The 22,373-nt window shown below is 51.3% G+C and overlaps 8 protein-coding genes across 8 annotated transcripts; 5 read left to right on the top strand and 3 right to left on the bottom strand.

Annotated features, from left to right (window-relative positions):
- Positions 1 to 1,179: 1,179 nt before the first annotated feature.
- Positions 1,180 to 4,003, top strand: CGGC5_v004042 (uncharacterized protein; the record flags this gene model as incomplete). Its single annotated transcript, XM_032033150.1, has 3 exons — positions 1,180 to 3,116; positions 3,171 to 3,284; positions 3,358 to 4,003. The coding sequence occupies 3 exons, from the start codon at positions 1,180 to 1,182 to the stop codon at positions 4,001 to 4,003; spliced, it is 2,697 nt and encodes an 898-aa protein (XP_031887503.1).
- A 483-nt stretch (positions 4,004 to 4,486) lies between these two features.
- Positions 4,487 to 4,767, bottom strand: CGGC5_v004041 (uncharacterized protein; the record flags this gene model as incomplete). The annotated part of the gene is made up of 2 exons (XM_032033151.1): positions 4,487 to 4,623; positions 4,674 to 4,767. The coding sequence occupies 2 exons, from the start codon at positions 4,765 to 4,767 to the stop codon at positions 4,487 to 4,489; spliced, it is 231 nt and encodes a 76-aa protein (XP_031887504.1).
- A 2,016-nt stretch (positions 4,768 to 6,783) lies between these two features.
- Positions 6,784 to 7,140, top strand: CGGC5_v004040 (uncharacterized protein; the record flags this gene model as incomplete). The annotated part of the gene is made up of 3 exons (XM_032033152.1): positions 6,784 to 6,888; positions 6,954 to 6,998; positions 7,072 to 7,140. 3 exons carry the CDS (start codon positions 6,784 to 6,786, stop codon positions 7,138 to 7,140), a joined length of 219 nt encoding a protein of 72 aa, XP_031887505.1.
- A 131-nt stretch (positions 7,141 to 7,271) lies between these two features.
- On the bottom strand, positions 7,272 to 9,047 carry CGGC5_v004039 (Efflux pump FUB11; the record flags this gene model as incomplete). Its single annotated transcript, XM_032033153.1, has 1 exon — positions 7,272 to 9,047. The coding sequence occupies one exon, from the start codon at positions 9,045 to 9,047 to the stop codon at positions 7,272 to 7,274; it is 1,776 nt and encodes a 591-aa protein (XP_031887506.1).
- Positions 9,048 to 11,507: 2,460 nt separating this feature from the next.
- CGGC5_v004038 (Cytochrome P450 monooxygenase TRI13) lies at positions 11,508 to 13,332 on the top strand (the record flags this gene model as incomplete). The annotated part of the gene is made up of 2 exons (XM_032033154.1): positions 11,508 to 11,966; positions 12,031 to 13,332. The coding sequence occupies 2 exons, from the start codon at positions 11,508 to 11,510 to the stop codon at positions 13,330 to 13,332; spliced, it is 1,761 nt and encodes a 586-aa protein (XP_031887507.1).
- Positions 13,333 to 14,206: 874 nt separating this feature from the next.
- On the top strand, positions 14,207 to 15,976 carry ATR2-5 (Cytochrome P450 monooxygenase ATR2; the record flags this gene model as incomplete). The annotated part of the gene is made up of 5 exons (XM_032033155.1): positions 14,207 to 14,416; positions 14,473 to 14,509; positions 14,561 to 14,649; positions 14,705 to 15,294; positions 15,358 to 15,976. The coding sequence occupies 5 exons, from the start codon at positions 14,207 to 14,209 to the stop codon at positions 15,974 to 15,976; spliced, it is 1,545 nt and encodes a 514-aa protein (XP_031887508.1).
- A 293-nt stretch (positions 15,977 to 16,269) lies between these two features.
- CGGC5_v004036 (Calcium-transporting ATPase 2) lies at positions 16,270 to 18,044 on the bottom strand (the record flags this gene model as incomplete). The annotated part of the gene is made up of 3 exons (XM_032033156.1): positions 16,270 to 16,903; positions 16,958 to 17,340; positions 17,391 to 18,044. The coding sequence occupies 3 exons, from the start codon at positions 18,042 to 18,044 to the stop codon at positions 16,270 to 16,272; spliced, it is 1,671 nt and encodes a 556-aa protein (XP_031887509.1).
- A 180-nt stretch (positions 18,045 to 18,224) lies between these two features.
- On the top strand, positions 18,225 to 19,808 carry CGGC5_v004035 (uncharacterized protein; the record flags this gene model as incomplete). Its single annotated transcript, XM_066151219.1, has 3 exons — positions 18,225 to 19,025; positions 19,126 to 19,315; positions 19,408 to 19,808. The coding sequence occupies 3 exons, from the start codon at positions 18,225 to 18,227 to the stop codon at positions 19,806 to 19,808; spliced, it is 1,392 nt and encodes a 463-aa protein (XP_066009341.1).
- Positions 19,809 to 22,373: the final 2,565 nt, after the last annotated feature.

Raw genomic sequence — 22,373 nt, 5'->3', positions numbered from 1 at the left:
CTTGAAGGTCGTCACTTTCCCACGCGATGCTTTCAAGCTTTTTGGCATCTTGCGCGATGGTTCTGAGCACGTGTCGTGTTCCATATCTAATTGACCTCCTGAAATCAACAAGTGCGAAGAAGCTTTTTCAATACATATATCAAATGAAATGTCGTATCGTGTGAAAGAATGTCAGATTACTTATTGACTATGACGCTAATGAAGTTATCCATTGTGGAGGATAGGTGCGGATACGGATGTCACGACAAGAACGACAGACGACAGCCGAAATGACAAGGACGAATGAGGTAACGGAATGGAGTTTTATTAAACATGAGTAGATATGCAATATATCGCCCGGTTAGCTAGAAGCATCTGCCCAAATAAGAACGAAAATGACTCCAAAACTTCAATCAGAGAGAGCCAATTTGAGACTGGACTGTTTCTATCCCAACTTAGGTAGATGGCCGTTCTGTACGCGTCGACACAGCTTTCAATTGGTTGACGATGAACAACAGGACATTCTACCTCCTAGCGGGTCTCTGGGTGTTCGATTTCTAGCGTCTTTCATTTTCCCACATGAACCTTGCCGAGGCGACATAGACGACAATGTCCTAGGCATAGACAGCCGAGAAGGTCCGATAAGCAGTCAGCGGTTCTGTCTTTGCGAAGTAAGTTTCCAGTTCAAGTGTTGCGATCATATCCTAAATCGAAAATCGTACCACAATTCCTTTTGAAATTGGCCACACCCAGAAGCGTTCCAATAGGCACCATGCGGTTCACAACCGTATGCAGGCACTATAAAAGATTTACACATTGAGTGACGCTTTGATTGCGACACCTAAACTACATGCGTCTCGAGATATGCCATCAATTGTATCAAAACGAAATGGTTAACATTCATTCGCCAGTTGTTCGAGCCGTATTGACGGCGAGCTGCCACAGTTTCTTAATGGCGATGAACCACGAACTCGGCAATTATGCAAATACTCATGAACGGTGCATCCGCGCCAACCATTTGTTGCTTTAAGCGACCACATCTCTCGGTAGCCCAGTCTATGTTAATCATTATGGGAGTTCCGTGTGGTCACACGAATATAAGTTGACCCTGTTCCCTCTTGACAGAACCAATCTTAAACACTCTTTGCACAACGACAAGCGTTCACCTTCGACCCAATCCCAATCATCGTTACCGCAACCATGAGGATTCCAATTTTGCACCTATCCTTATGGCTTCCGCTAAGCACTTTCATCGGCACCATTCTTGGACAGGATGACCTCGGCACCAACAATGGTTTCGTGGATATCGAGACATCCAACTTCAAGGCTCGAATTGTGCGAGACGCTCAAATTTTAGCGTCTCTGAAACCCAATGGGGATGATTTCGACTTCCTCCCTTTCGACATCTTAGGAAACCGTTCTCGTAACGGACAATACCACTGGGGAGATGTTACCTACAGATATCGAACTGAAGGCGACAACAGCTGGATCGACGGAAATTCTGCCCAGACCCGCAAGCCTGTCGTTACTCTATCCCCAAATGATGGGGTTCTTGCGGCCGCAGACCTTTCCTCTACGCTTCCCTCCGGGCCGCTCAATGTGACTCGAGAATGGCTAAGTGTCGACGGCGATCTGGCCCTGCGCTTCATCTTCAGCAACACTGGGAACTCCAGCATTGAGATCGGTAGTCTTGGCTTTCCCGCTGAGTTCAACAGCATTTTTACACACCACCACCCGGCAGACGCAGCAGCGGCCTGTTCTCTTTCCGAACCGTATATCGGCATGGACGCTGGTCAAATTCGCGTTACCCCTATCAAAGGCACAGGACCCGCACTCGTTGTCACGGCCCTCCAAGGAACCAAATCACCCCTGGAAGCCTACCGAAACCTATGGGAAATGGGCTACGAAGGATCTTCCTATTCAAGCCAGACGTTCGAGGGTTTCTACGAATGGCAAGTGCTGACAAAAGCATGGGCGGAGAACGAATGGGCCGTCCAGGGGGCACACGCTTGGAATCCTCCTTCTTCCCGAAAACTGGAGCCTGGATCAAACCTTCAATTTGGAGTGAGATTCACAATCGCCCCTGAGGGCGTCCGAGGATATGACAAGGCGGTCCGAAAAGTTGGCCAGCCGACCGCGCTCAGCGTCCCAGGCTACATTCTTCCACGAGATCTGCCGGGAAAGCTGTTCCTGCAGTCCAATGCTCCCGTGACTAGCATCACCATTAACCCCCAGGGATCGCTCTCCGTGGACCAGACCGGCGATTCTGCTTATTCAGTCACACCTACAGATCACGCTTTCGGAAGAGCGAGGCTCACTATTACGTATGACGATGGGAAGATTCAGACAATTCACTATTACATCACCAAACCTGCCACCGAAGCTCTTCAGGACATGGGCCATTTTCTCACGACGAAAGCATACTTTACGAATGCGTCCGATCCTTTTGGTCGTGCACCGTCTGTCATGACCTACGATTGCGAGAGCGATTCGGTAGTGACGCAAGATCTTAGGACCTGGGTAGCCGGGCTGAGTGACGAGGGTGGAGCTGGAGCTTACATTGCGGCTGTCGTCAAGCAAGCTGTGCATCCCGATGCGGACGAAGTTGCAAAACTCGACACGTTTGTGAATAAGGTGGTTTGGGGTAACATCCAACAAGAAGATTACGCCGTACGGAACTCCCTCTTCTTCTACGAGCCAGCTGAGGTGCCCGGGTTTGTGTACGAGAACTATGACTGGAGCTCTTGGATGTCTTGGAACAAAGGCCGGGCGCTTGCCACCGACAGAGGCTACAACTACGTCCATCCCTCTGCAGCATACTGGTCCCTCTATAGAGTCGCAAGAGCCTACCCAGAGCTTGTCAGTCAGGACTGGAGCTGGTATCTTGACAAGGCTTATCGAACGGCTCTCCGCATCTCGGGTGGTGGTGTTGCTTGGGTGGAGATGGGACTTATGGGCGAAACTGTTTGGGGTATGATCATAACTGATCTCGTGCGTGAAGGTTTCGAAAACGAGGCCGCCACTCTTGCGGCACTTATGAAGTCTCGCGCCAAACACTGGAATTTCATCGATGCCCCTTTTGGGAGTGAGATGGCATGGGACTCTACTGGGCAGGAAGGCGTCTACTATTGGGCTAGGTGAGTGCGATGATAATCCCCGAGGAATCTCACCGACTCACCGTTATTTCTCAGGCACTTCGGCTTCACGGACTTGGCTAAACGAGCAGTTGATACCGTACTTGGTTTCACGCCTAATGTGCCGCACTGGGGCTGGAACGGCAATTCGCATCGATACTGGGACTTTGAGTAAGTAATGCCAACCTCACATCGGTCCATTTGAACGTTTAAGAAACGAGACATTCTAACTAATATACGCCAGTCTCGCTGGGAAGCTACGACGACTTGAGCGCCAAATTCACCACTACGGATCCGCTCTGAACTCCCAAGTCCTACTCTCGGCTTTCCGCGATGATCCCTCCGACACTTATCTCCTGCGTACCGGTCACGGGGGAAGCTTTGCACCACTTTCGAACATCAACGAGGCCGGTTGCCCGAGCGCTGGGTTTCATTCGTTCCCCGAGACCTTGAAGTGGGATGGCTTTACCGGCGACTACGGCCCGGGCTTTCTCGGCATGGTCTTGAACACGGGAACATACGTAGCTGAGGATGAGCAAATCGGCCTTGTCGCCTACGGCGGGGAAATTTCGACCGATGGTAATAAGGTGACGGTTGTTCCGCGTGATCCTGTCAGAAAGAGGGTATTCATCGGTCCTCTGGCAGTCATGATCACTGTGGATGTGGGCGTCATTGAGCAATTTTCTCATGACGTCGAAGCCAGGATCATCTCCATGACCTTGTCGCAGCTTGCGGGCGTCCCGAAGGCCATGAATGCAACTGTGTGGACGGAGTCAATGCAATCGCCTTGGGAAGTCACTGGTGATCAGGTCGAGACGGCCCGCGGCGGATGGAGAGTTCCTCTAGTCGAAGATAAGGTTACCGTTACCTTGTCCTCAAAATCGACTTGAGGGGCCAGGCATTTGGTGTGAATTCTCGTTCTTAAGGGGAGTTTGTTCGTATTAGTCTGCTTGTGGTTTGAAGTAAATACTCAAAAAACGGACTGATTGAAGTCGCCTGAATGCGTTATCCCGATAACCTCAGTGCTCCCTCTGCCTGCACATCTGTTTGGCACTCATCCAGAGCGTCCAGCTGAGGTCCTGGTGATACGCACATAGAACTGAGGCGATCAACTGAGCTATTAAACTTTTATTGAAATAAATCCTTAACATAAACATTAACCCTAAGATGCTCGCTGATGTGCGCAATGTCTAAGTCTAAATGCGCCAAGTGATGACTGAATTATTCCTTTGAAATCCGAACCCCATTCCTTGCCATGCCGTTATATTGCTCCGACATCATGATTATTGTGCAATAATGCGACGTATGTCTTCGTGGACATCTCACTGCATGTCTGTAACACCCAGTCGCCTGTTCGTAGTGAAGCTTTCAAATCAGCACTTGTAACGTCCCAACCACTGGAACTCGGTAATGCACTTCGAGCGCACGAGACCACCACCCAGGCTGTTCTTGTTGTCGGCGCATCCACAGCCCAATTGCGGGCACCACTTTGCACAGCGCCCATTAGGATCTTTCGAAAGTTAGCAGAGACTTCGGATGTCAGCCGGGAGGTTAACGTACAGTAGCATTGAATCGCGCTGGCAGGGCAGGTGCGGGCAAGGACCGGCGGCGCAGCCAGCAAAAGGGCAAAAAAGGCGGCAGCGTTGATTTGCATCGTGACGATTGACGTTGATATTGGATGTCAGTGAAGTTGTTTTCTGATGCCGTTGATGAGTGATTGGGGCTGAAGATAAAAGAAAACGGGATCAGAAACGGAAGACCCTCTTATAAGATTCGAGTTATTGATGTTCCCACAATTTGGGAAATGGTGCTTTATGGCACTATATATCTAGCTTTGATGGTGTTGTGTAGCGCGGGATGGGCTGCCGAGATATGGGTCACTCGCGGTCAAAACATTTCCTCTCGTCGCCATCGTCGCCATGAGAGACATCACGATCTAGTGAACTTCGGGACGCGTCGACGTCTTTCTCCACGTCAATCATCATCCACATACCGCGCGTAGTTCTATTCGCAGTAATGCCACGAAATTGCCGGGCAGAATTTCGACGCGCTTCAGCAAAACAGTCCACCACACGTGCAGTATGTTGATATGATAGACGAATACTTGACCAAAACCATTTAGAGTATTGAGATCCCGAGGCTGCCGTTTAATGGCGAGATGGTGATGATCTTCGATAGATGGACCCGGACGGGAGATCCACACTCACGACATTCACGAGTCAGCATGTTGGTGTTTACGCCACCAAGTGGTACCGGCAAGCCCGTGGGATTCGGGAAACCATTCTTTCTCCTTATTAAGTGACAAAGGGTAGTCCTGTCAGACGTTGAGCGCAGTGCGCGGTCCCCGATGGGAAGTTGGGGAATAGCAACGTGTTCCCTGTCTGGGAAACGGACTGAGCGAAGCCGGCGTTGACGACAAAAATATCCCAATGGGAAATGTGCGCGGCCAACTTCTGTGCCGCTTTGTATGGGAGATTTCCTCAAGGGGCAAAAGTTCTCCATCGGCGGGCAATTCTCCCATCTTTGCCTACAATATCAGAAAGATTATCACGCTGATGGAGAGCCGATTCGCTTGAAACCGGTGTGATGTTTCATCTCCCCGCTATTTGCTTGTCTTGTAATCAGAGTCTCTGTCGAAAACAGATCCTGAATTGGCTTTGCGTAAGATTGTGAGCAGGTCAGTTGCGTACCTAATGTTGAACTCGCCATAAATATATCTGCATCCATTATTTAAGACAAGGTTAGTATTCGCACCTGCCAAACCCTCCATTTAGTAGGCAAATAATAAGAAGCTCGAGATCGTGTTCCTCCGCAACGTGCTCTGGGCACATGCACAGACTACTCTCATAAAGTGTGATGAGGTCGAGACTGCTCTTGAGTCTATGGTCGCACTTTTTCTTAGACTCCGAGACCGAGACTCTCCATTTACCAATTTCGCGTATATATTGGCTGGACCGAGCTTACCTCAGTTGATCGGTTTTGCTCCATAGGCCCTTTCAAGGTTGATTAATGTTGTGCCAATGGCCGCCTTGCCGGGGACGAACCTTGGTGGGGACGTTGGTCAGTGCTATGTTCTTGACTCGATGTCCATCCTCCATGACATGTAACTATTCAACACGGATAGCCCGGAACAGAGTAATTTAAAGCAGTCTCATGGCAAAAATCACCAAACCTTGCTCCCTTCACGCACTACAAGTCCTGCGCCTCAGCCCTATAAAAAGGCCACAAAGACAGGATCGTCCCATCTGTTGGGACAAGCCGACGTAGCACGAGCATGTTCGACGTAACCTTGCCTGTGTGCCTGGACCTCTCTGTCTGAAAGCTGACTCGGTTACTTGACTGTCCGACAGTGTCGGATGAACGCCAACTGGCAACTGCACATGGCCCTGGCTGAGCATGAGACGATCGCCTTAGGAACATTCCGTTGTGTGATTTGTCTGCAACTAGTTAACACTCACCCGGCATTGGGTTGATTAAGCCCACTCTCGCATGAACTTTAAATCCTTACACAGAGCAACTATTCGTGTATTTCTTGCCCAGAACTGAATATATAAACCCTACATGCCGGTGGGATGCGCGGTAAAGAAGGGACTTGTGCAAGTTAAGCCATTCCAACCCCATTCGTCACTTCCGATCTAGATCAATTACACTTCGAAATAAGCTTAGCACCATGCATTTCACATCGACAACCTTCTTCCTCGCCGCAGCCGTCATCCTGCAAGGCGCTACAGCTCAATTTTGCACGGGACCCCCTGCAGATTGCAACTTCGAGGATGTGAGGATTACATTGGTTGTTTCACTACTTTCGTACTACAGAAATGCTGACTACTTTACTTTTAGTGCCGAATCAACTACGCTGATCCGTGGGCAGCCTGCAAAACAAAGGTATGAGATCGCTCAACTCTTAATAAACTACAAAATGTGAGTCCAAATCGGATGCTAACCCAGGGTTTTCAAGTGCACCCCCAACTCGGGCAGAGATGCTGCTGTATCCTGCTGCTCTGGGGCTCTGTACTGTCCCGCTTAGTTTTATGGAGAGCCAATCACGTTCAACAACAGAGAGTTGCGACTGAGGACACTCTACTTCATAGACTGTTCATATCTATTTAAATTATTGATTTTCTAAATCCGAAATGTTCAGTTCTGTGACGTAGTTTCTCACCGCCCAAATGACTGTCGAGTGTTGACTCTGTCAATGTCATATGGATTACCATCATAAGACTTGCGGCGTGAAGACACGGCTGTACCACCACTCATAGTCCGAGGCCGATTTGTGTTCAAAGCTGCGTATGTGGGCCCATCCGATGTCTCTTCGGTGTCAACCGCAACCTCCGCTGAACTCGTTTGCTCGGGTTCCTTTTCCTCCGAGCCAGATGAGTCTTCTTGGCGAAGCCGCGCCATGAAAGCTTCGGACTCCGCAGCAAACTTGCAGCGAGATCTAATCGCAGCTCCGTACTTATAAAATAGGAATGGAAACGGCACACACGCAAGTGCCAGGAAAGCTGGGATCGAGGACGCCCAGTTGGTACCAAGGTCCGCGTACATGTATGACGTAAAGAGAGGAAACGCAGCGCCAAAACAGCTACGAATGACTGAGTTGGCGGCAAGAACGGACGCCGCAAAGATCGTGTAGGCGTCGATGAGGTAGTTCATGATACTCAAGAAGAGTAGAACCATTCCGAAACCAAATGGAATGCCGGCTGCGATGCTAACGGCCCAGTGAATCGAGGTTTGGTTTGTCCAAGCAAACCAGAATAAACCAACAGGGACAGCGACGCATCCGACCATCGCTGGTGGAAGTCGGGCTTCCGGTGGCGCATAACCATTGTTCTCTTCTTGAACTCGGTTATAGCGACCATTTGCCGGGATAGTATAGATGATGGCGAAAATCATACCCACCATTACGCCTAAAAATGCTAAGCCGCCGATTCCTTGAGACCAACCCCGTTCTTGTTGATATACAATAGGGAAGGCGGCGAAAAGCATGTAGAGCGTTCCGTAGATGATGGCCATGTAAAGACTGAGCAGGAAGACAATGGGCTCCCGGAACAGCAAAATCCAAGGACGCAGCAACGCGTTTCTGAAAGACTCTGCAAGCTTGACTTTGCCCTGATCGTGCTCCATCTTGCTCATATAACACTTTCCTGTCATCTTGGACAGTTTCGCCGCCCTTTGTCGAAGCAAGTACGGAGCATACGTCTCAGGCACAAGAGCAGTCCCTACAAGCCAAAGAGTCCCAGAGAAGGCCGCCAAGAACCCGAGAACCCAGCGCCAGCCAGCGGCAGCTCCGAGAAAACCACCTGCAATAGGACCGATGACGGGACCGAGGAAGGGCGCGGCTGCAAAGAGCGCCATCGCCAGACCTCTCTCGGCTGCCGGAAACATGTCTGCGATGACGCCGCCCGAGTTCGCGAGAGGTGATGAGCCGAAAGCCCCGGCGAAGAAGCGTAGAATGATCAAAGTCCTAGCGCTATCCGCTCCGGCACAGCCAGCGTTGAACGCTGTCAACACCATATAAGTGCCGAAGAAAAGATATTGTCTGCCAAACAGTTCACTCAACGGAGCCCACATCAGGGGTCCGATAGCAAAACCGAGCACGAAGAGTGAGACGCCAAGGGTAGCGACGATTTGCGAGATTCCGAACTCTTCAATAATCTCGCGGATGCCTCCAGTATATGCCGAGGAAAGCAACGCCACTGCCAGTGTTGTAAGCGATACCATCATTGTGATGAACCACTTTTTTGGTTTGCTCCAGCCCATGGGGTTTCGAGGGTCGTTGGGGATCCATTGGACCAGATATGGGTCTTGTTCGGTGCCAGAGCCGGCATACTTGTGGTTGAGGACCTCTGGTGTGATTCCAGCTTGGTCGGCAACCAAGCGCCAATAGGGAATTCTTGTCGGGGCAACGACCTCGCTGCCATCTTTATCCTTCATCCTGGGGTTGTTCTCGAGTCGTCGGTCAGATTGGGTAGCAGATGCGCGGGGCAGGCAGCTGCAGGCTCGAGTCGTGATGTTGCCAAGGAGTGGCGGAAGAGGTAAGATGTTGCTCAGAAAATCTTGCAGATGCTTGCATTCATGGGAGGGATGCTGTACTTGAAGGGTCCAACGTTATGACCAGGGGGAGCAGCCCGATACGGCGACTGCATGTAAATCGGCATACGGATGGGAAAGAGCGCCGGAATCCCGCATTGAGCAGAGCGTCATGTAGCACGAGACTTGCTCATAGCCTCTTCATGATTACTCTAGCGAAATCATATCTAAGTCGCCTGCACGGAAGGGAGCGGACAAGATCGGTCTTAAATCCGGGCGTGGTGCCCTCGGATCGTGCATACCTAGCACTCGCCTGAGTTATTACCTGATGCAGGTTTTAGATCCCCCATCTGCAGCGCCTTAGGTGACGACACCATTCCGCTGACTCTGTTTTTGTCATTTGTTGCCGGTCAAGGTGGTGTTGGTGGAGCCCGGCAGACAATGATTCACCTCCGCCGGTCTTAAGTCCGGACCCTAGCGCCCTTCTAGGTGGTCCGGAAGGATAACCCCCGATTATCGTGCATAATGTGCTTATCCAGTGCATTATTCGACACATTCCCCAGTTTTCTCACTAATGTTGGCAATGGAACTTGGCTCTTCCGGTGCATAACCATTCATAAAATACCGCCGGCTTTCATTAGCTCCCATGCTTGCCGTCATTCTCAACATTCTCTCCTTCTATTATAAATGCGAACCGGCTTTCTGGAATCATTTGAGATCTGAAGCCCGCTCTACATCATGAGATCTCTAGTGCGACCCTAAGGTTCACCAATAAAGCTTGACCATGTTGCCCAGGTCCCACGTGTCGTAGAGAAATGTCCGCACCACCACTCGGAGCCGATGTTTGTGGTCGTTCATCCGGTCACTTGCCTGTTCCCATCTCATCTCACACTTGTCTCCGTAAACTTTCCTTCCTCGTCATACAGATCCCTACTGTCGGAGACATCGTTACGCTGTTCTGGACTTAGACTGATGCTGCAAGACGGAGTTCGGCAACCGTCTGGTCAAGTGTAGTGTCGGGGCAATTAACCAAATCACTGCTCTTGTTTGTCCAAACAGCTGTTTGTGCTCCGCCACGTATACTTCATTTCCGTCGTGCCGCCCCCTATTTTCATATTGTTGATATGTTGCCCCACTTCTGTTATTGCAAAGTCTTTGAGACTCCTTTTCTGGCCATCCTGAACAGCGCCCCCCGCAAGGCAAGTAAACTTGTCAAGTTCAATCAATCAATCAATCAGTTATGAAGCCATCGCGATGTGGCAATCAAGTCAAGTTTGGGCCTCAAACTTGATTGATTGCCTTGCAGGGGGCGCTGATCCTGAAATGAGTCTTAAGACAACATCCGATGATTATGGTTTATCTTTTAGGAGCTGGCTCTCGGTATAGACTTGGATGTGCAGCACTGTAGTTTGGCATTAGCAATAGACTCAATAAGGCAGCTTGCTGTACTCGATCCACAACGTCGTCCATCGTTAGGCTAAGATTCAAATAGGTGCCATTTCGAGAGTCATCGTCCATGTCCCAACAATATCCTGCTAGGGTGAGGTCTAATAAGTTTTCTCTGGTTTTAATAGTAGCTGACTCTCGTGCGAGTGACAGCTAGAATAAGATGAGTGCGCACCATGGCAGAAAAGCTACCAGACACTCAATATTCGATTCACTTATCAACTTCGAATCCATTGACATCCCTCATTGCTAAGGAACCATTTCCAGGGGGCTTTTACTGGGTCTTAATCAATGGCTTGAGCCACATCGAATATTATTATTCTAAGTATTCACGACAGTACTCCCGCATTTCAAACTGATTCGGACCAAATGGACGTCGCTAGGCCATTCGATCTGTTGCTGTCGTCGCTGTTGTGAGTTTACTCGTGCATCGAACGACTTCATTTTGTTTGCAGTCTGTTTATGGACTATCACATGACTATCGCATGATAAACCACAGAACATTACATCGGCAGTCTCACTGGCAGAACTTGGCTAAGCATCAAAGGGACTTTGGAATGGGACTTTGGATTTTCTGACATTCTGTTTCCTTTCGCGGCCGTCGACAGGAGCCGATGAAACCGTAAGTGGATCCGGCACGCCCCGAGACCGAATCGGGTGCCGCGGCACGCGCTGTGCCTCTCTTGTGCATTGTTAGTGCTCACCAAAGACCAACCTTCATACGAATACGTAGGCGAGTCTTGCCGGCAGGAAAGTTCATCCGAACGCTGTCAGATATCCTCCTGGCGGCCATATATCCGTCACTCGTGAAATCCAACATGTTTAAAAGTGCCCTTCTCTAGTGATCTGTAGATTCAAACCCAGTCCAGCAAGACTTTGCCCGCGGCTACAGATCGACAAAAGCGAATTGTCAAGGAGATGGCAGGATTCGCCACAGTCGCAGCGGTCCTAGCAGCGGTCGCTGTGTTCATTCGCATCATCTATCTTCGACTCTTGCCCAAACCGATACCCGGTCTGCCATGCCATCAAGACTCCACGAATCGAATCCTCGGCGATGCTCCCTATTTCATTGAGATTGATAATGCGGGCGGGTTCTGGCTCAAGTTCTTCACTGATTTGCTTTCAAAAACCAAGACGCCAATCGCACAATTCTTTCCTGGTCCCTTCGACAGGACGCATGTCGTGATTGCCGATTACCGAGAAGCCCGGGACCTGCTCTCGAAGAGGAGCAAGGATCTCAGTCGGGGGTACACGAACAACATGATTTGGCAGGGTGTCATACCAGAGCACTTCATCGCGATGGAAGATGCTCATCCGTCTTTCAAAGATGCCAAGTTCCTGACCAAAGATTTGATGACGCCGAGCTTCTTACACGGGGTAGGGCATCCTGGTCTTTTGGGTCTTAATCACGTTCCATGAAGCAGTTCTGACATACCTATAGGTATCAGCGCCGGCTTCGTATAAGACGGTCCGGAAATTCATCGAACTGTGGAAAAGCAAAGCTGCTGCTACTGACGGCTTGCCTTTTGAGGCAGACGAAGATTTGGAGGCCTTTACTTACGACATCATGAACACTGCCGCCTTTGGTGTACCAGTGGAAGAAAGCTATATCGCGGAACGGCTGCGATCTATGAAACGGGGTCCATCTCTTGAGATACCCAGAGAAGCTGGTTCTGATGAGAAGGTTAAGAAAGAACCCCTCAAAGTCGCCACGTTTCTCCCTGTTGAACGGCCAGAACTTCTCTTCGCTCTTGATACCCTGAACAAGAGAGTCACGGGTGCCTTCCGAGCAATGATACCGAGCATCTTCTTCATTTTCGACAACCTGCGACCAACTATACAACGGGCCTTCCGCTTGAAGAGGTCCATTCTTCAGTCGCATATCGACCTTTCAGTAGAGAAGCTCTCACGAAGCGATGGAGAAGAGAACTTCGCCTCGGCTGTAGACTACGTCGTTTCTCGCGAGAAGTTGGCTGCGGAGAACTCAGGGCGAAAGCCTGCTTTCGACTCGCTCCGGATGAGCGACATGCTTTGGGGATACCTAGTGGGCGGGCAAGACTCGACTCATAGCACGCTATGTTTCACGGCCAAGTACCTCGGATCAAACCAGGACGTTCAGTCCAAGCTGCGCGAGAATCTACGGGCTGCCTACCTCGAAGCGGTAGCCGAGAAACGTGAGCCGACCATTGACGAAATCGTCAAAACCCACGTTCCGTACCTGGACGCGTTCATCGAAGAGACTCTACGCCTGAGCAGTCCTGCTGGAGCTATCATGAAAGATACGCTTCGAGATATGGATATTGTCGGTTACCACGTTCCTAAGGGAACCCCGATAATGTTTCTGTTGACTGGACCTACAATCGCAGAAGCTGGGGCAGTCGTCGAGGAAAAGAAACGAAGTGAGACTTCACAGAAGCTCAACAACGAAGGCGTGGAAGACTGGGGCCGGAGCCGCTTTCCTGCGGAGTCATTTCTCCCAGAACGATGGTTACAGCCTGGCGAGAATGGTGAAGTCAAATTCAATGGTCAAGCTGGTCCATTCATGAGTTTCAGCCTTGGTCCAAGGGGTTGCTGGGGGAAGAGATTGGCCTATCTTGAGTTGAAGTTGATCATAACTTTATTGGTCTGGAACTTGGACTTTGACAGGTTGCCCACCGAGATGGAAGATGATGGTCTGGTGGAGGGATTGTTCACGAAACCCAAATCATGTCTGGTTAAGTTGAAGGCTGTAAAGATTACGTAGTGAATTTGCTCCCAGAGAAGGAACATCTCCCAGTCTATGTACCTATTAGTGTTTTTAGTGGTCCTGAAACATACCTCCGCCATTCCGCCCGGCGGGATACCGATGAAATCCCACAACGGTCGGAGAGAAAGAGCGCATGGTAGTACTTATTCTAGTTCTCAGATCTTCACATGTCTGCAACGTATGTTCTGGTACGGCCTCAAAAGTAGTCCGTCCGGAGTCGAGCGACGAGCGGATAAGAGTTTTGCAGATCTGGGGTTCAATCCCTGACGCAGAACCCGGATACGACAGACAGGGAAAAAATCGTCCAATACTTGGCACTCGACGCACACACCAGTTCTTGGGAGGTTCGGGTGACATTCATGACGGCCGCCGATCTAGCTCCGTGGCCGCACCGGTTTGCCGGTGGGATCGTGCATCTTAGTGATGTTCGGGCCAAGGATTCGCACGACGCGACCCAAAAGAACTTGGTGACGTGACTAAAAGAATCGAATTCTGAGATGTTCATCGATCAGGGAATTCGCCAATCGGATCTTGATCATTTCCCGTTCGCCGAAGCTCACCCCTCAGATCTCTGGGGTTGGCGAGGACGTGGCTTTGCATCTCGTGTGCCGGGCCTTTCAATAACTTCACGGACACCATTTTCCGATTTACCAGCCCATTTATCAGCTATGGTGACTGAAGTATCCTGGCAAGTGGGAAATGGTCCGCTGAATCAGCGGCATCGATCAGATAGCTCGCCATACATATGTCGTTCCCTTCGAAGCTCAAAGCCACATGTTCCAAGCATCAGACGCTGCCCACAATCTTTGCACTTCTTGCATCCAATCTTCACTTCAAAGGTTTTAGAGGGTAGATCTTCCGATAATCAATCATGAGTTCGTCCGACGCCGCGTTGCCCCTGAACGCTGTCGTCGGAACTCTGCTCGCGACTTCTCTTCTTACTATCACCTTTGCGTTCCTGTCTTCAAGTAGCAGTCTGTCGAGTTTCCCGCTAGTGGGAAAGGAAGCTGGCGGTTATGAGAAGCGACGTAAGATGTACTTTGCAATGGCCACTAAACTTTATGAAGAAGGCTATCAGAAGGTTTCTATCCACGCAAGAGTCTTTAGAAATCATTCGACTAACCTCAATCTCTGAAGTTCAAGTCGTCAATCTGGCGTATTACAGGTGCTGATGGTAAGAAGCAAGCAACTTCTCGACGGCCAACACTAGCTGACACCATTACAGGCGACATCGTCATGATCCCGCTTCACCATTGCGACGATCTCCGAAAAATGCCCGACGACACCGTCAACAACGTTCCTCTTTTGGAAGCCGTTAGTAGAGCCGCCCGGACATTCTGTTGCACAACTGGTGCTGATTCTTCTCCAGCTTTGCGAGACGAGATGGACAGACTATCACCCAATCAACCCCCTTTTACTCAACGTCATCAAGTCGAACCTCACTCCAAGCCTGGCCAAAGTCGCCGTCACACTATCAGGTCACATCCAACGTACGGTCTTGGACTCGCTCGGTTCTTGCACCGAATGGACGGAAGTGGTGCTGTACGACAAACTGCTGAACATGGTAGCCATCATCTCCGGCCGCATCTTCATCGGCCCCGAGCTTTGCCACAAGGAAGAGTACCTAGAGGCCAGTACCATGTTTGTCATCGACCTCTTCACGGCAGCAGCCAAAATCAAGAGATGGCCAAAGTTCTTGCGCTTTATCGGCAAGCATTATGTCCCCGAGATCAAGAAACTGGCCGAACACAGACATCGTGCAGCTCAAGTCCTGGTCCCAGTCATTGAAGAACGCAAGAGGCTGAACACCGAAGGTACCGAGGCACCGGAGGATATGCTGCAATGGTTCATCGCCAAATCTAGCAAGTTCGGCATGGACAGCAATGAGCAACTCGCCGAGACGCAGCTTAGCTTGAGCGTCGTCGCCATTCATACCACGACAATGGCAGCCACGCACACGTAAGACTCTTCACTAGCACCGTCAAGAACGTAACATATGTCATGAGACTGACTGGATCAAAGCTTGTATGACATCGCAGCACGCTGTCCTGATATTATCCCCGCCCTCCGGAACGAGATCAAGTCCGTACTCGCCGCGAATGAAAACGAATGGACAACCAGCGCCCTCTTCCAGATGAAGCTCCTTGATTCCGTCATGCGAGAGTCCCAAAGATTCAATCCCGCCAGCTTAATCAGCTTCCTACGAACCATCACGAAACCAGTGACCCTCAAAGACGGCACTACCCTCCCCACCGGCACCAACATCGCGGTGCCCATGGTCGGTCCTCTACAGGATGATTCTCACTACACCGATCCAAACCTATTCGACCCCTACCGCTTCGTATCGATCCGCGACGAGATGCGCAGCGATCCGTTGCAGTACGCCAATAAGGAACAGTATCAATTCGTGTCTTCGACCAAGGAAAACATGGCCTTTGGCTTCGGTCGCCACGCGTGTCCTGGACGATTCTTTGCTGCCACCGAGATCAAGATGCTCCTCGCGAGACTTCTACTCGAGTACGATATCCGAATGCCAGACGGGGTACAACACCGCTACGAGAATATTGTAAGAGGTGATATGATTGAACCGGATCATACGAAGACAATGTTGGTGAGGAAAGCCACTGTACTGAAAGAGTGAGGTAAGCTCCTCGGGGACGGGTCTGCGTGGTGCATGGCAGGGCTTTTTTTGGGGGTGAGCATCAGGTCGTGTGGTCATGGCGACAAGGTCACATCGCGCGGGCGTCTAGGACATGGCACACATTATTTTAACTTCTTGCCGGTGATGTTGTGGCTGTACTAAGCGACGATGGGCAGTTAGCTATCTTTGAGTAACGGACCAGTGTCTACGACGACCAGGTACTATTGAAGACCACCGTGCCTCACATGATTCCTCGCAATAAAATGGCATATACCGTCATGACAGCGACAGATTCAAAGCTGTGATCCCATGAACTGCCACAGAGCAGGGTTCTGACTTGGCGGAATACCCATCTGTCTCAAGTCGACAAGAACCGGATCATCCTTCCGAGTGTCTGGATGCAGCTGAATTCCGGCGTTGACCTCAGCTGTGCCGTACCTCAAAGCTTCAACGATCCCTTCAAGATCCAATTGCTGTTCGGCTAGGTCGCCTGATTTGCCAGGGTCCTCATTGGGTGCACCAGCATTCTGTTGGATGGTTTGAACAGCGTCTTCTCCTTCCGTTTGCTTTCGAGTGCCCAAGCATCTGTTGAAGAGTCCCATCACTGGAACGAGACTGTGTGTAGCTGTCGCTGGCTCCGTACGACGTGACGTAAATGATTTCCATGGGAGAGCGAACATCTTCCAAGTTGTGGTCAGGAGCCAATCAGGTATGAGACGGACTAGCATGCCGACAGGAATGGTGAGAACACCAAACATAAGAGACCAGCCCCACTGAGCTCCCGTGAGAGGAGCAACTTGGAATGCTTCTCCACCCAGAAAGATGATTATGACTTGTCCAGCAAGCGTCACAGCCTGCACAAACATAAACCAAGGATTCTGAAGGATACTCTCCAAAATGTTGAATTGGTTGTCGATCCGTCGGGAACTAAAAACCCATTAGTCAAAGAGATACCAAGTTTCTCCGCCAAGGTTGACTCACTTGATTTGATTGAAGAACTGCATCCACACATAAATGTTAAAGGTCATGGTTTGTAGTTGTCGCTGCTGTTGCTCCGTGTGGTATTGGAAGATGCTCTCCCCTGCGTAGTGGAACGTGAAGATGACCGCAAGCTGGTAGATGGACTGCCCTAGAATCATCTTCCACATCGTAACGTTGAGGACTGCAACTCCTCTCGGCTCGGGCTTCCGCTTCAGCAGATCGGGAGTTGGGAAGTCGGTACCGAGAGCCAGCGCAGCGAACGTATCCATGATCAGGTTGATCCACAACAATTGGACAACACTGAAGACAGATGCGCCCGTGCCACCAACGAGTGCAGATATGACAGTAAGAAGGCCGGCCGTAACGTTGATGGTAAACTGAAACTGTTTCGATTTGTTAATGTCAGAAACACCAGGAAGACTATGTCACCAACCTGCAGAAACTTTTTGGCGGCATCGTTGACGGCTCTGCCCCAGGAGATTGCCTTGGCAATCGATGCAAAGTTGTCGTCCATTAGAACAATTGCGGATGCTTCCTTGGCGACTTCGGTTCCAGATATGCCCATGGAGAAACCCACATCTGCAGCCTTCAATGCGAGGGCATCGTTCGTGCCGTCTCCGGTCACAGCCACGACCTCGTCAAGACTCTTCAAATGAGTTACTAGGCGTACTTTATCGTCGGGGCTGGATCGAGTGAGGACTTGGAGACGTGGAGCTACGAGATCGAGCTGTCTCGACGTCAACCTCCGGAAGGTCGGTCCATCCATGGCTATTCCGCCAGCCGTGTAAATTCCGCATTCTTCGGCGATAGCTGTGCCCGTGAAGAAGTTATCACCCGTTACCATTCGAACAAAAACACCAGCGGACTGGCATTGTCGGACAGCCTCAATAACCTCAGGCCGTAGGGGGTCGCGGATGCCAAAAGCACCGATGAAAACCAAGTCGGAGAGACTGATCGTTGTATTTGAAGCCGCCGGGGGCCACTGATCAAAGTCCCTGTATGCCACGGAAACGACTCGCAGAGACCGCTGGGCGAAGCCAAGAATGATGGCCTTCAGTCTTTGTATGCTGTTAGGAGTCATCTTCATAACGTCGGAGCCAGAGGCGGGATCGCTCAAAATGTCGACGCATCTGTCCAGAATGACATCGCACCCGACTTCCCTCCTACATACCACCCCACCAGCACCCACTGTTAGTGCTGCGCTGGGCCCGCCACCCTAACACTAACACCACCAAACCCAGCCCCACGACCAGAACCCTCGCCCGCGATGGCCTCACAGCCAGCCGCGGGCCCCTCGCAGGGCCCCAACGGCCTCATATCCTCTATACATAACCTGCCGAAGACCCCTCCCCCCCCTACCTCCCTACCCCCACGTCCGAGGGGCCTCACGCCCCCCCCTATCTGGCCCCTGGGAAGAGGGCCACAACCGGCCACTGCCGCCCTTCAGCAAGCCCGGGAAGGCCGGGCCCTCCGAGATGAGGCCCTGAACCTCCTCGCAAAAGGCCTAGATGCCCTCATTGGGACGGCTCCAGCACGCCTGAAGGCTACAGCCCAGGACCTTATCGACTCCTTTACCAGATTTGCAACCGCAGAAATCTCTGGACCCACCCCTACCCCCGGGCCCGGAAAAACGTACGCCCAGGCCGTCGGAGGCTCCACTGCAGGTGGACCCCTCTCCGGCCCCGGCCCCGGCCCCCGGCCGAGCCGAACAACAGGCCGGCAGCCCACCAACTACGCAAACAAGCCAAAACAGACCCAGGATCTCCGCCTACTGGTTCGGCTCCCTGCAGAACATATCCCTACGTCTAGATCTCTGGCCCCTCATTCAGTAAAAATGGTAGTCACAAAAGAGCTTAACCTACAACCACAAGACCTAGCTGAGGTTCGCCATACTGCTACTGGCTTCTCACTGAGACCCCAGAACAAGGAGATTCAAGCCCTACTCCTGCAGAGGGCCCCTGAGATTAAGAACTGTCTCACAGCTGAGAAGGTAGAAGTGCCTACTAGATGGTACCAGTATTCCATCCCTTTTTGCCCCCTGTACTTCACAAGCCTGGATGGAAGTAAGGTGGGTATTGAATCTGAAATAGAGGAGGAGGTCCTTCTAAGGACAAAGCAAAGACTCCTCTCCTGGCGCCCAACCCGAGATAGCCCTAACCTGGCTACAGCTACGCAAAGCCTCATCATCGCCCTCCCTCAAGAGGTCAAGGAAGGCTTCCGCCTATTCGGCCAGTCAGGCCCAGCCCGTCTGCTTCCCCCAAGGAAGCGTACCCCCAAACGACACTCCCCTGGCTGCCAAGGCTTTCACTCAGACCGCTTTTGTACCAGGCAAGCTCTCTGCGAGAACTGCAGCAAGCCGTTAGGTACTCATGAGGCTGGGCCATGCCTAGCCAGGCCCAAGTGTGCTAACTGCTATGGGCCCTTCCCAGCAAGCCACACTAACTGCCCAGCCAGACCGCTACTAGTTAACGGAAAACTTGTCATACCCACCTATAAGGAACTGCGAGGGATCCGGAAGGTTGGAGGCAAGGCCTCAGATGACCTCCTAGCTAGCCAGACCTGCTCCCTGGGCAGCACACAGCAAGCAGAGGCCAGGCCAGGCGCTACATCTAAGCGCCCTCGACCCCTCACACCTACACAAGACTCAATTGTTGTTGCAGATACTGCTAGCATAACTGGAAGCAGCAGCAGTATGGATGAGGATGAGGCTGAAGACTCTGAAGCCCTCCCCCTTACTAACCGCCCTATCCGCCCGCTTCCAAGCAGCAGCAGAAGCCAGAGGGTAACACAGAAACCTGACTACAACGCTATTAATGCCTACACCCACCTCGACCTCGACTCAGAGCAGTAGGCTCAGGCCGGCTTCCCCACAGGTACTACGGGTCGCCCAGTGTAACGTGGGGAAGATAAGCCCAGCTCATACAGCTCTCCTGGAGCTCTGCTGGGCAGACCAGATCGATATAGTACTGATCCAGGAACCCTGGACAGGCTTTAGAGATAAGATGCAAATTAATACACACCCAGGCTATAACTCTTATGTGCCAGTTGACTTCTGGAACAGCAGAGACACAAGGCCTAGGGTCATGACCTACACACGCAAAAGTCTAAGGTTACGCATACAGCAACAAAGACCTACCCAATCAAGGGATATCTTATGGATTAAAGCTGGCGACGTTACTATTATAAACGTCTATAGGCCACCAGGTGAACCCACAAACCACACAACAATTACCCTCCTAAGATATCAACCACCAGAGAGAGCCCTTATTGCTGGGGATCTTAATGCCCGCCACTCTTCTTGGGAACCCAGCTCCCAAAGCCGGAACCGAGGGGACGATATTGCAGAGTGGGCTGAAGGCTATAATCTTGAGTTCATTGGGGAAGCTGGGGCTCCAACCCATACCCATGGGCATGTACTAGACCTCACCTTCTCAAATATTCCCTTTGCAGAGGCCCATGTCAGCCCACACCTACATCCAGGGGCTGATCACCAAGCTATCACAACAACTATGCCTATAAAAACCCAGGAACAGAGGTGCCAGACAAGCCTCCCTACAGTCTCAGACTCATCCCTCCTCCGGCTAGCCGACCTAGTAAGCGCAGGGATCCCAGCCCTGCCTACCTTAGGGGATACACCTACTCCGGCAGAAATAGACTCCCTAGCTACCCAACTAGTCAGCCTCCTTTCTACAGCTATCCAGGCGGTAGGGAAGAGACGGACTAGCCAGGGTAGGGGAGCCCCCTGGTGGACAGAGGAGTGTTCAGAGGCCCACCAAGCAGCTGTTAAGGCAAGGCGTCGACAAATCCAAGAGCCTGGGCTAGTAATACCACCGCCTATCCTAGAGGAGCAGAAGGCCTTTCTGACCACAGTCAGGAAGGCAAAATGTGCCTACTGGGCTGCTAAGATTGAGGGGGCTAGATCTAGCCAGAACCTATACCAGATACTAAGCTGGCGTAAGTCTGGCCTAGCTATCAAGGCCCCACCTCTACTAGTGGATGGACAGGCCATCAACAACAGCTACGATAAAGCCCAAGCCTTGCGGAAGGCCCTACTAGAGAGATTTGACGCTACAGACGACCTACCTGGGAACCCATTTGCTGCTCCTATAGTCCCAAGGCGTCTAATACCCTGGCAACAGATAGTCAGCATTGAGGAAGTACGCCAGGCAACTCTCACAAAGGCTACAACCCCTGGGATTGACGGGATTACTACAAAGTTGCTACAATCCATTTGGGGCCTGATAGGTGTTCCTATACAGCAGCTCTTTCAGACCTGTGTCCAAACAGGCTACTTCCCTAGGACCTTCCGTAAAGCAGAGGTGGTTATGATCCAGAAGCCAGGGAAAACAGACCTCTCAAAGACTGGATCCTGGCGTCCAATAGCCCTCCTATCCTGCTTAGGCAAGGGTTTAGAGCGGCTGATAGCAAAGAGGATGGCATATCTTACTATTCTAGAAGGGATAGCCAGCCCACAGCAGGTTGGGGCATTACCAGGGAGGGCTGCAGTCGATCTGACAACCTGCCTAACCCACGAGATCGAAAAGGCTCTGGATCTAGGGCTTACTGCTACCCTGGCGACAATGGACGTTAAGGGGGCATTTGACTCCGTGCTACGAAACCGGCTTATCCTCAGGCTACGACAGCAGGGCTGGCCTAGTAGTCTGATTAGGCTGATATTTACCTTCGCCTCCAGCCGGACCGCCCGAGTCAGGCTAGAGGAAACTACTACAGAGGACTTCCCTCTGTCCTGTGGGCTCCCTCAGGGCTCTCCGCTATCCCCTATTCTTTTTCTGCTCTATATAGCTGATATCCTGGCGGATAACCAGAAGCTACGGTTTGGCTATGCAGATGATATCGGCCTCCTAGCGACTAGCCCCTCTCTAGAGGAAAATGCTACAGCCCTCAGCCAGGAGGTCACTCAGATCCTCAACTGGGGTACAGATAATAAGGTAGCATTTGACCCTGCTAAGTGCGAGGCGGTCCATTTTAGTAGGAAACATAAGCAGAGGAAGGACTTACTAGATATACAGGCAAAGGACCTGACTATAAAGGCCTCAACTAGACCTATACGATGGCTAGGGGTCTGGTTTGATAAGAAACTCACCTTCCGGCACCACGTCGATATAAAGGTGGCAGCAGCAAAGAAAGTGGCCCAGTTCCTGCGGCACTTATCCAACACCAAAGGGGGGCTCCCTGCCGCTGCTGCTCGCCAAGCTGTCATTGCCTGTGTCCTCCCAATAGCCCTATATGGAGCTGAGACCTGGTATGCAGGGTTAAAGAGACCAGCTAGGAACAGCAGCACTACTACTACTAGCAGTAGCGCTGATAACCAGATAGCTACAGTTAGCACAAGGCAAAAGGGCCTGGTTAAGAGGGTAGAGAAGGTTATAACAGTAGCAGCAAGGGCTATCCTACC

This window comes from Colletotrichum fructicola (assembly GCF_000319635.2).
Source record: "Colletotrichum fructicola Nara gc5 chromosome Unknown KSG_Nara_v1_contig02, whole genome shotgun sequence".
NCBI lineage: Eukaryota > Fungi > Ascomycota > Sordariomycetes > Glomerellales > Glomerellaceae > Colletotrichum > Colletotrichum fructicola.
This window is presented reverse-complemented; position numbering and strand designations above follow the sequence as displayed.